This window comes from Leuciscus leuciscus, assembly GCF_965113295.1.
Source record: "Leuciscus leuciscus genome assembly, chromosome: 20".
NCBI classification, from domain to species: Eukaryota; Metazoa; Chordata; class Actinopteri; order Cypriniformes; family Leuciscidae; genus Leuciscus; species Leuciscus leuciscus.
In genome coordinates, this window is record NC_138744.1 from 23868450 (window position 1) to 23882129 (window position 13680).

At 38.3% G+C, this 13680-nt stretch overlaps 1 protein-coding gene across 1 annotated transcript in view; it reads right to left on the reverse strand.

The window, feature by feature from the left end:
- The window catches only part of ulk4 (unc-51 like kinase 4), a 321586-nt gene that overhangs the window by 249323 nt on the left and 58583 nt on the right, over positions 1-13680 (reverse strand). Inside the window, exon 19 of the mRNA XM_082150256.1 lies at positions 10260-10343. Within this exon, the coding sequence (XP_082006382.1) occupies positions 10260-10343 (84 nt within the window). The remainder of the gene's footprint in view (positions 1-10259; positions 10344-13680) is intronic.

Here is a 13680-nt window from a genome sequence, read left to right on the forward strand (position 1 = left end):
TCCTAAATGAAATGTCAAACCCACAAAGAGGTGCAGTACTATGCAAGCTTTGGGGGTTATGATGGACTCAATCTACTCGATCTATGTTTTGACAATCGTTCTGAATCCGATCTGGACGTATTATTTGACAAAAACATGATTTTCTCAGCTTTTTGTTCAAAATGTTGCCTTTGTTGAGAAAAACACTTATTTTTAAGCAGAGTTTTGTGAAAATGATCAAAAATGCTGCCAGTGGCAAAAAAAAAAAAAAAAAAAAAAAAAACACTGGCAGGGAAAGAGTCAATTAAGTACAGAATCACTGAGTAAAGAAGATTGTGGTTTGATGAATGGACATTTTACATAAAGTAGGTCATGATGATTTGAGTTATATAAACTACGCTGTTTTCTATGAGGCTGCATTCAGCATAAATTAGTTACAAACTGATGCGGTCACTCTAAAGTAAACAATACCAGATGAACGATTCCTGGTTTATTTCTAATTGGACAAAAGCAATGCCTAGCAATTCCCTAGCAACCATCCTGCAACCACCTAGCAATCATCCAGAACACCCTAGCAACCAAACAGCAAAAACTGGAATGTTTATTTCATTTTATTTATTTATTTCACTTTTTACAAGTACTTCTGACACCTCTAGTGAACAGACATACAACTTGTCGCTGGAAAGCAGTCGCTCCTGGTTAGGACACGGCGTAAGCCAGATACCCTGCCCAAATCGTGCCGCTCATCTATGCCATGTGTTCTGCCTGACTAACCTGATTTGTTGCGCATAGGACTTATTCCAATATATGTTTATATATAAACTTGCAGCTGCCTCCCAAACCCACACAATGTCAGACTTACAGGGGCTACGAGGTGAGGACAGCTTCTCACCAGAGATCTGTCCTCCAATCTCTGCCTCATTCTCTCTCACACACCTCTGCTGAGCTTCCCAGCTCGATTCTTGCCTCGGGCCATGCTCAAGCCAAACTTTACTGAATTTATGTATTTCTCCCAAATTCTCTCTCGCAACATCAGCAGTCAGTAACTCCATGCGGTAACAGGAGGTCAAACCTAAACTAGTCTACGTTCGCGAAAAAGTCGATGCACACCGACACAGTAACTGGAGATGGAGTGTTAAAAAGTTTAACATCTTTGAAGACAGTGAAATTACATAATTCCTTTAAAACAGATTTGCTGTCCTAAATACAGGAGAGTTTAGATTCTCACAATGTATCATTAACACAACTACATTCTTTTTAATGTTCTGATGAAAATGGGAGTGGTGGTGGTTATGCAAAACCCACTTACACAACACTAGAATGTTTCTATAAGGTAGCTGAGTTGCTATGCATTTGTTGTGATATGTGGTTGCTTACTGGCCAAATTCGTTTCAGGGGTCCGAGAGCAGTTTGCATGAATTTTGACAACCAGACTTTAAAGAGAACTAAAACTTATAACTGCACAAGTGAAGGCTCATTGGTAATGACAACAAAAGGTATTGAATTTTATTCTATTTCAATTGTTGTTGTTTTTATTATAAGATATAGAAATCAAACAATATGTACTGTAGTAAATCTGCATTATTGATGCCAGAATTCAGCAAAGGACAGTTTATTGAACAAGGACACATGATTGTTTATCATTAAAACCAATTAGCAAAGGTGTAAAAAATTCCTCGAATATTCAGTATAATAGTAATCATCAATATTATAATACTGTACTGAATGCAGTAATACTGAAGGTTGGGTTCCACATAAGTGTACACATGCATAGATAAAAAGGCACACTTTCAAGGCAAGTCAGAGAGAATTGGGTTCTTTTTCAAGGGGTCCGAGTTTAGTTCTCTTACTAAGATTTTTAAAAAATATTTTATCATCCCATTGGTGAAAAGGTCTGATCGCTAAAACAAATAGTGGTGTAGACAAGTTGAAATTTAATACGTAGGGTTAGGGGGTTGTTCAAATAATATACAGCAAGTATAAGCAATCGTAATTGTGATGATTGTCATGGCAAAGCACCACCAATTATAGTCATCTCAGCCCTTATTGTCACTGGCATTTTGCGACCATCTGGGAAACAATTAAAGGAGTACATTTATGTAAAATTATGCTGATTGGGCTCATTTTATAAAAAAATAATAATAATGAACATATTTCATAATGGAGTACAGGTGTTTTCTACAGCTAAATACACTCATTCAAGCCCATTTTGGATTTCAATGTGTGTGTGTGTGTGTGTGTTAGCGACAGAGATTACGTAAAGCTTACAGAGGTCATCTCTGTATGGCTCCTTCTAACAACACGAGGGTCTGTTTGAAGGAGCAGTACACCTGGTCCTAAATAAAGGACTATGTAAATTGCCTGAGCCAGGCAGGCCTTTCATTAGTGTGATCTCACTGTTTGAGCTCTTTCTCTCTCTCTCAGCATCAATCCATTCAGTCCCAGGCATAAACATTCTTTTATTCCAGCTACTGTGGTCTCTCCAAATCCAAAACCAGAGCTGGTCAAGACAAGGAAGACTATGGAAGATGCTCAAAGTCGACATGGAACAGTATTCACAACACATTGCTTCTGTAATGACAACTTTTATTAAATTTTTCTTAGAAAAAAAAAAAAAGTTAATATAATCATTTTACAAAAATGCTTAACTGATTACTAATATTTTAAATTCATGAAGTGCTGTTCAAATGTATAAATTATATCACAGAAAGACCTCTGTAAACTTTTGTCATGGTTAATATACTGTATGTACAAACCATTACAGGTTGTAAAATATATTGTGTAAAAATATACCCCCTCAAAAACGTAATATTTATGAATTAATAATTAATTTAATACAATATATTATATAATTGCTTATAACAAAAATTTTATAATTCAAAATAACAATGATTAAGATGTGTACGTTTAATTGTTTGTCGTTGGTTTTTTCTTCAAAAAACATTAAACCAGCATTTATTTTCTTTATCGTGGACACTCTTTTTTCAATTTGTAATTACATTACATGTTTAACATGTTTCCATCCAAAGTTGTGAATTTAACCTATGCGCAAAATTGGAATATCGCATAAAACATTTGCAAATAAAGCAAATGCAGTTTCCATCCAGTGAGCCGAAGAGAACAAAATCGTCACTTCCTGATAAACTGCCGCAAAATATCACTAAGAAAAATGGAAGTTTCTGCACTAGGAGATGCCACTGTATATAATAATTTCGCAATGATGTTAGCTTGCGTTCGGAGGTGGATGCTGCTGTTTGGGAACGCAGTCGTGTAAGACAGTTCTAGGGGGACATGATAATGAACCACTTTGTCGACAGACTTTGCTCAGGCATTTCAGAACAACCAAAACAACATTTCAGATGCTGTGCAACGAGATCGGTCCGCTGGTTGGTCCAGTTACGTCGTCCCATCACAGAGTCACATGACTTTTTTTGATTCGCAAGGAATTTATTTAGTAAATGTATTTCTCAATTGAGTTAATGCGCATTTTTAGAATACCCAAATCCCATAATGCGCATAAAAATAGGTGGATGGAAATATGGCTATTGAAATCATCCCCACTGAGGAGGCTTTCTGATTGGAATATAAAGACTCTGAAAGAACATATTCCAATGGAGGCTTATTCTTCAAATATATCTCTATTTTCCATTATTGCCATAATCTTAATAACATTAACAGTAGGGATGCAGGGGAATATTTTTTGACTATTTTGACAAATATTGAAAATTTTGATTCCAAATGGTTCCTTATAGTTTACTTATTATAGCACCACCTGATGAAATAGACAAGTGTCCCCCTTAACAGTGGAAGAGACTATCATACCAAGTTTGGGGTTTCTGTACTTTTCTAATTTTCACACTTTTGGAAAAAAAAGAAGAAAAAAAAACTTGTAAAATACAAAAGATTCTCTGAACAAATAGGGATCAAGCATCTTTGAATAGTTAAAAAGTTATTTAGCTACTGGTTAACAGGTTATGCACAGCCTAAGCGACATTAGCTGAAAAAGAAAGTCATTTCAGAGGCGCATTATATTCTGCCGAAAGATTACTAAGACAAACATTTGAAAACACTGGAAAAATGTGCACAATGAATCGTACACAATAAGACCAGCAATGTGTATTATGAAAGTAAATATAGTTCATTTTCATTTCATGTAGACCTAAAACTGAGCTTTTCCAAAAGAAAAAAAAATCTGAATCACATATAGCAGTGTTTCTCAGCCGGTGGGTCGCGACCCAAATAGCGAAGAGTGTAGTTAAAGAAACGACAACAACAAAAACTAATTGTAAATGTTTTTTTTCTGATGCAAGACTCATTTTGAAAGACGTGTGATAACGCTGTTGACTCTTGTCAGGTGTAGCTTAAGTAAAGCATACCTGAGAAAAACGCTTTGTCCTGATTCAGTAACTGCTGTCAGATGAGATGTCAGTCAATTTCATTATTCAAACATTATTTTCATAACCTGTTATAATATAAAAGTCTCTCACTTCAGAAAAACACACTTTCCTGCCCTGATGTTATACTTCGCTCGCGGTGCGTACTCTTCAATTGTGAGCGCAAATGCTGAGGGGTGTGTGCTGTGTCTCACTTTACTATATATAAAAAGCAAAAGAAGATACGAGCATGCAACATTGTAGTTACGTTGTCAATTAGCGAGTCATGAAATTACCAAAAAGTACCAATAAATTGCATAACTGGTACGTAGTGTGTTAGCTGGGAAGGATTTACATGCAGGTGTTCATTCTATTCGTTAGGATCAGTGTTCATGTTTATTAACAGTTCATGTTAGTTCATAATCATGTTTCAAGGTTTTTCCATAACCTTAACCCAAAATACCACTTTATTTTCAGAGTGTGCCATTTTCTGTATTTTTAATGACTGTGGTTGCTCATACCAACTTACTGTTTTGTTTGTAAGGGAAAATTGGGAAAATTTGGGTCCCTTGGCCAAACACCACTGACATTTCACATTGATAAGCCCTCGGTAACAAAGGTACCTTCATGATCAACACAGTCCATGATGATGGTCCCCAGGGAGATGCATATTGAATGGCTGTTCGTGACCGATTAGCATCTTTGCTAAACGCGAAGACGGAGTGCGCGTGGAGCCGTTGAGTGTGTTTGATTACGGAGCGACGGAGATCAGAGGCAAAAACACATTGGTATAAACTGCATCATAGATATTCAGAGTCATAGAAGGGTCAGTGCGCTCTATAGAGAGGCACTACAGGCAGAGCTAATAGGGAGGGGATGGAATATGCACAGTATGTGTGTGTGTGCGTAATAAATATTTAATGGAAGAGTAGTGTGATGCCCAGTTGCAGCCCAAGGCTCTGCTACACGCCACTTACAGTGAGCACAACCCTTTCATCATCCATGCACACAGAATCGCGCGCACACACACACACACAAAATCGCGCACGGCTCTTCCAGCTGCAGTCTGACCTGAAAACCTGTCTGCATGCTGCTCTGGCTGTCTTTCTGAATTAAGAGCACTCTCACTCTCGATTGAGCACACAATATTCTCTGGCTAGCTCTGTTACTCTCATCTTCTTGGTGTGTGTTATGCACTTCTTACCCTCCCCCAACCTTCTACCATCATCACCTCCTGGCCTTTTTTCTCCTTTCTCTCCCTCTAATTCCCCATCCCTTCCCCTCTCTCTCTCTCTCTCTCTCTCTCCCTCTCTCTCTCTCTGATGTCTTGTTTCCTGAGCTCAGCTCTCTCTGAATCAGCAGAGGTTCTCAAACAGGTCAGCACAGCGAGGCATTACAATTACTGCCTACATCAGCCTTACACATGGATTTATTACCGTACTCGCACGACGCTAATGTTGGGGAATTGGCGGAATTGAATTAACCCCCGTTTCTTTCATGGCTTTCCAAAAGATGTGCCGTTAATGTTTGCGGGGTGTAATTAGCAAGGCAGCGTCGGGAAGTCACACCGGCTTCTGGCTGTTGCCTCGGCTCCAATCGTGTCGCTGTCAGTCTAGACCTGCTTGAGAGAGAGTGATCAACTGCACAGCCTGGTGGCAGTGCTGCTGGGAAGAAAAAGAGAGAGGGAGAGAGAGAGCAAGGGAGTAACAGTGCTGGGGGGCCAGCTCTCCCTCTGATTACTGAGCTTATTACTGCGAGGAACTAGACTTGCTTATAAGCTTTGTATCCTAGAATAGAGGTGCGTTTTACTTTCTCTCCCGGGCTTCTTTTCTCTCTAGTTGTGTCCCAAATTACACACTATACACTATGAACTTAGACGTATACACGGTTGAGTACATAGTGCATAAGTACATAGTGAATTAATTGTATACAGTTATATACAGTTTCAGTTTGAACACACTGAAAATTCACACCATTTATACACACTGTCGCACAATTTACGCTACAAACAGCATAGAATAGTGCTTAAGTAGGCGAAATTGGGACGCACCTTTTGTTTCTCTGCATGTTTAACAGTGTTTGCACTGAGTTTGTTAGGGGTTGCATTGATATTGAAATTCTGATTGATGCTGACAACTATTTTCATGTTATGTTTGACAGCCGATAAATGGACAATATCATATATTATATTATCATATAATATTAAAATGGTTTTGTCAACCTTTGTTATACAAATAATTGCATACAGTGGTCTGTTGCATTAGATACAAAATATCAAAGTAGCGTCTACAAACAAATTATTCTAGAGTTTTACACAGTAACCACAGTTCATCAAATTAAAGGCCATTGCACACTGAGTCCGAAATTTTCGTATGCGTTTTTTCGTGTTCGTCAGCCTTAAAATTCGTCACGCACAGAAACCTTGCACACTGAGTCCGATGCGTATTTATTAAACCTTTGCGGAAAAAAACGCAAAAAATACAAAATGGATTCGTCAAGCAGTGAGGATGATTTTGTTGCCCTCTTTCTTCTTAAAAAGAGAAAAAGAAAGAGGAAATATTGGGTCCACCCAATACTGAGATTGCGCCGAGAGGAAGGAGTTTCACCTCGTTATCAAGGAGTTGCGAAATTATCCCGAGCGATTCAAAATTTACCTCAGAATGTCAGTGGAACAGTTTGATGCTTTGCTAGCGATACTGGAGCCACATATTAATAAAAAGACCACCAGTCCACCACCAATTTCCGTGAACCAATCGATCCTGAACAGAGACTGGCAGTATGTCTAAGGTATGGGGGCACGGCACACACACACACACACACACACACACACGCAGTGTGCAACTTGCAACAACGGCCGGCGGAAGCGCTGGGCAGACAGAACAGCTGTATACAGGTTATATTTTATACCCAAATAATACATGATTAGTAATCGAATTGGCTGCTCAATCCATTGTGGATTTTGTCGTTCGCTTGTACGGTGGCTCTGAATTGTTAAAAAACCTCTCAAAATACTGGCTGTGGATGCGAAAAACGCAGAAAATCGAACCCAATCCGAATTTTTTTATTACGGACGAAAGTTTCGTAGACAGTGTGCAAGCGTCATTGACATAACGTGAGGTCGAAAAAAATTTTTAACGTGCGAAAATTTCGGATGCGAATTTCGGACTCAGTGTGCAATGGCCTTAACTATGAAAAATGTCCATAAAGTTTGATCCATAAAGTGTCCAAATAACTTGTTAATTTTGAACAATAATGTCTAAACTTCATAAGCGTCTTTTTTGATATTTTGCTTAAAATGCCATGCCACGTTTCTGTAAAATACATGCTTCTTGGTTTGATATTTTGTAATATAATGCAGAGATTTTCAGGTGTGGATTAGGTGTCTAAATACATTCTGCCACCTGTATATCACTATATATCAAAAATGTAAAAATTGAAATAGTGTATTATATATATATTTTTTTTTTACAATTTCATAATCAAATAAATTTTAATCATGAGTTGGGTATTTACAAGAATGTTTGTGCATGTGGTCTAAAACAGACACACACGTATACATATATGCACCTTTTTGTGTGTGTGTGTGTGTGTGTGCGTGCGTGCGTGCGTGCGTGCGTGCGTGCGTGCGTGCGTGCGTGCGTGCGTGCGTGCGTGCGTGCGTGTGTGTCCAGACGTCTTTACTAATACTAAAGGCCAATTCACACTACACCAACAGACTCAGACAAAATGGCGACAGTCACCAGATTATAGCACGTCACTTATCAGACAATTCTAATTGCAATTCAGCATGTTCAATCTGCAAAAACAAGCTCCGACAGACACCATCATACTCTGACAGGGGTAGCACACTGATCCGACAAAACTCGACAAAGTGTCTTTTGTCGACTTCAGTGTGAGCTGGCAAAAAAAAAAAAACATATCAGCTATTGTGTAAAGCCAGTCATTTTGACCAACACAATTTTTGCACACAATTTACATCAGATGGTCAATGGGGTGTTCTGTCTGAAGTAGAAACAAGAACTGCTTGTGAAGTTTAGAAAGTTGCTGATGGATCAAAAACTAGGTGTTTTTAATGAAAGTGAAACAGCAGCTGTTGATCATTACAGGCCATCAGTTCTGAATCGACCTTGAAAGTTCAATGGAATGAGATGAACTCCAGGAAGAACTACTTCAAGCAGCTGAGAATCTAAATTTAACCAAAAAGTGATGAGACAAAAAAAAAAAAAAAACTCAAATGCTGCCTAAGCAGGTTGGAGAAGAGGGCTAAAATTGGGCACATTCACTAGAGGGCAAAACTTTTGCCAAACGTTGGCAGCTGACCAGCCAGAAAACAACAGTAGCTGAAGAAGCGCCAGAACAGCTAGAGAAACTTTCACTCTAGGGATGCACCGATGCATCGGCTGAACATCGGTAACGGCCGATATTTGCCTCGTTAACTGCCATCGGCCATCGGGAAATAAAAATGACATTCGCCGATGTCACATGGGCGTCAGTTTGGTTTGATATGCTGGGGACAGAGACGCATTCGGAAGTGCATTTTCAGAAGTGCTGGGTACAATGACGCATTTATTTATTTATTTTCTATGAGAAAACTCCTTTTCTCGAGAAAAGAACGACCATGGTGTGTAGCAGAAGAAGCGGCGGAGTATGCACGATCCGCGAGTGCTGAAGACGTTCTGCACGGCTTTGATGGGTGCGCAGGAGGACAAAAATGGGCGGCGACTGCTTCTTCCAGTGGCGGGAGCTTTTCCCTCAGCGCCGTCAACAGATAGAGCGTTAACTGTACACACCGCCGCCGACTTGAGCTGCAAAGAAACTCTGGCCTCCCTGTCAAGGACTCTTGTCAAAAAGTACGGGGAAGCTTGACCGCTCTGAATAGTGAGTGAGAGCGCGCGCGCGGTCGGGGCTCTCTCTCTCTCTCTCTCTCTCTCTCTCTCTCTCGCAGAAGAGCGCGTGCGCGCTTAAAATTTAATATTTTGGTATGAACATTCACCCGTGTTTTTTCCCTCATAAATGCGAACACGAAAAATAAAATGAATATTATAATGTTTTTTTTGTTGGGTCAGACAATGATTACCAAATTTCTCTCTCATATTGCTCTTCATAACAACTGAAAAAGAACTTATAAATAAGGTTAACTGTCAACCAGAAAGTGACATTAAAGTTTTTTTTTGTTTCATAAATTGGTCTGATTGAATTTGTGCTCATTCTAGGATAGTGTGATCAAGAGCCGAAAGACTTGTATGTTTCCGTGGCACAAAAGAAGGAATAAATAACAAAAAGAAAAAACATCGGCATCGGCATCGGCCATCGGCCAAGTTGTTATGTTAAACATCGGTATCGGTATCGGCCCAGAATTTCCCAATCGGTGCATCCCTATCCAACTTTTTCCTTCCGAATGATACTTTATTTCAGTGCTGCAGACCAGGGGTTGTCGGCAACACAAGCTGTAACTCCTAAACTGTCTTCTTAATGGCAGATCTTCCCCTGCTAATAAAGGAATAATGAGGGAGTCTGTATGGTGCTCGGTCCCCTGTGGAAGAGAAGCTCTCAGCACTCACAATAAACACAGTCTGTTCAGACTGGAGATGATCAGTTTGATGTCTGTCTCCACGCAGATGGTTCCATTCTCAAACAATGCAGGCCAGCGTGGTTAATTGCTACTGAGACGACCGGAGGTGCGGTTACGTGAGCATTTCTGCTGCAGGTGAGTGAGTGTTTTTGTGTGACAGGACTGACTGACGAACAAGCGTTGAGCGCCCTTGACTCGCGGCATGCGAATGATGCCTATAAGGGCTGGGGGAGGTTGGTTATCAGACAGATCCCCCCGCCCCATGTGCACATATTCACGCACACACTAGTGTGCGCACTTACACACACTCTGCGAGGACAGTGTAGCAGTCTTACCCCTTCCCGAAGGCACCTCATTAACACGGTGTAGGCGGCAGCAGGAACGACCCACAATCCTCCTGGGCGCTCTTTCTTCTCTTCCTGCAGGGGAAGGAAAGAGAGTATGTGTGTGTGTGTGAGCGAGAGAGAGAGAGACAACTATTACAGAGACTCATTGGGGGAACAATTAAAAGCAGTAAAATGCAGCCACCATCATAATGAGGCTAAATAAATAGTCCTGCGACAGTAAATAAGACGCCAGGCTCAGGCAGGTACAGGAAACACAGCTCAAGTGAGAAGCAATGATCGTGTCAATTAGAGGGAGAAGCGGAGAATGCTGCGAAGCAACATCCCGCTCTCATTTAACTTCTAATGCTTGCATTCAGCACAGCGCTGAGACTGATCGTCGACATCAACAGCAACTCGTGAGCAAGACCTTCGTACAAGTCAAGGCCTGATTTGGATTTCTGTTTATATGTAGCTGCATCATGCTGTGTGCAGTAGGCTGTTATAAATTTGAAAGGAAAAAAAGATTACATTTTATATACGGTAGAAATTTGACAAAATAAAAACCCTCTAAACTATCCTCTCTCAAATTAAAATTCATGAGTGTAAACAGCTTTATAATTCAAAACAAATAACTTTCACATAAATTAACTGAAGGTTATTAAAATGCACAATTAAGTAAACCGTAAGTGGTTAGATGTGAACAGCTAAATTAATATGAGTCAGAAAGTAAAACTGTCAAAGAGTTAATTTAGTTTTGTATGTTCAAACGTCCAAAAAAAATTTTTTTTTAAAGATTTTTAAAATCATTTTGCATTATAAAAAGCATTCATTAGCTCAAGGCTGCATTTACAGTACCAGGTATTTTGCCGCAGTTTGTGCAATAAAACATATTACAGTCAATTTAACACTTCTGTAGTCAATAAGATTTTACACCCTTTAAAATTTGGAAAAATCTAATGCAATAAACTGATAGCATTGTGAGTACATCAATGGGCTTCTTGTTCTCACAGAGAACTTTTAAAACTTTGTCCAGGGCCATTAAAATTGATTGCCATGGGATAGCAGCAGAAAAGGGGGAAAACTCTACCCCCCAGTGGCTGATACAATACATTTGGAGGCAGGTTTCATTCCATGAAAAATAGCACAAACTCACTGGCCTCTTTATGTACACTGCAGGTTACTGAAGACAAGATTAACATTGAATTCTGATAAATAATATATATGTTTTATTATTATTAATATTATATATTTTCAGTTTTATAAAAATATAAATTATTATTATTATATAAGCCAAACTTAAGAATAAAAATAAAATATCCAAGGGCCATAACCACTATATTTGAAATTCCTGATGCTGTTCTGCTGCAATCCATTATGCACCAATTTATTTGTTATCAGGATGACAAAATGTTTTAAAGTTGCATTTTTAAGCTGGTCTGCCTAAGAGTGTCTAAGATGTCAAAATGATTGACGGAATCCGAACATTACAGCACAAAGCTTCAGTTTTAACGGTTTTAAGATTGCAAAAGAAAGTAGCTAAATGTAATATTACAGTTTGACAACTGAAATGTTAAACGACCGGCAGTAATGTCAGTTGATGCAAAATAATAGACTTTTTTCATTCATATCATTTCGCCATTTTGAATTGAAAATATATACTATCGTTTCCATCATCCATGTAATTCGTAACTGAATGTGATGAGCAAACAAACTTAAATGGAGCGTTTTTGCAAATTAGGCATATACTATTAGGAATGTGTGAATATTTTGAAATAAAAAATAATGTTTGCAAATAGTTCTAATTGATAACTTTACAATAAATTCTAATTCAAAAGTTATTTTACCAAAAACCACCATTTAGTTATCTGATATTAAAATATGTACCACACTAAAAGCCCTATTCAAATATAGCAGGCGATCATCATTTGCTGTAGTTATACCTCCTAATTAGGGCTGGACGGTATGACGATATATATATTGTGGTGACAATATAAAGGGATTTTGCAATACCATTTACAGTGGTGGACAGAATTAATGGCACCCCTGGTAAATATGATCAAAAATGGCTGGAAAAAAATAAATCTGCATTGTTTATCCTTTTGATCTTTCATTCAAAAAATTCGCAAAAATCGAACCTTTCATTGAAGTAAAAGAATTGAAAGTGGGGAGGAAATCACATTATGAAATAAATGTTTTTCTCCAAAACATGTCGGCCACAATTATTGGCACCCCTAGAATTTTTACGAGTAAAATATATCTGAAGTACAGTCCCATTAATATTTACATTTATTTAGCATACCAGGGTGACTAGGAACATGAAATTGTCAAGCTTTGACTTCTTGTTTCACAGAAGTTTAAATATGAGGAAACACAAAGGCCAAATTCCCTTAATCATCCATCACAATGAGTAAAACCAAAGAATATAGTTCTGATGTGCATCAAAAGATTGTTGAGCATCACAAAATAGAAAGTGGCTGTAAGAAAATGGCTAAATAATTGAAAATAACCATTTTGACCATAAGGGCAATAATTAAGAAGTTCCAATCAACTAAAGATGTTACGAATCCTCCTGGAAGAGGACGTGTCTATATTGTCTTAATGGACGGTGAGGAGGAAAGATTGAGTGGCCAAAGACTCTCCAAGGATCATAGATGGAGAATTGCAGAGATTACTTGAGTCTTGGGGGTCAGAAAGCCTAAAAAAAAAAAAAATTATCAAACAACCCCTACATCCCCACATGTAGGCCGCTGTCGGTAGCCTAAAAGAGGCCTAGAAATAGGGTTTCGTTCCACCAAGTGGGGCACTACCTACTTTTTTTATATTTAACATCAGAAATATATAGAGATTCCTTAGGAAAAAGTTCTCCACACACAACCTTGCAGTTTTTGAGAAAAATTATGCTAAAGGTGCCCATTTTGAAAAAAAGGGAAAACATAGGGAATTTTGCACTTTCAAACCTGTTTATCATATAAACCCAAAAATGCAGAATTACGACTTGAAGTACAAAATAAACCAGGTTGAAATGTGTGATATACCTGAAGTTTCTATCTATCTAGCAGCAACATAAACTTTAAATTACTCCGTCATTTATGGTTATACAGAAAAAAGAAATATAAAAAAATAATCTGTGATATTTCTACTTTTGTATGTGTCCACTTACAATCAAATCAAAACATTGTGCTTTTGTAAAATAAAGCAAATAAACAGGGTGTGCGTTCTGCCTCTCCGTCGCGGTGAACTTTTTTTTCTTGAGCACGTCTATAAACTGAAACAAAACTCAGCGAATACTTGTAACACATTTATGAGCCATATACCTTTATACACATTTAAGTGTGTACTTTTAAATGATCGGATTCAAACTGAAAACAAATATTCTCTGTTTAAGTAATTTGTATAAAACCAACAGGATGTCCAGAATCTCAAACGCTTG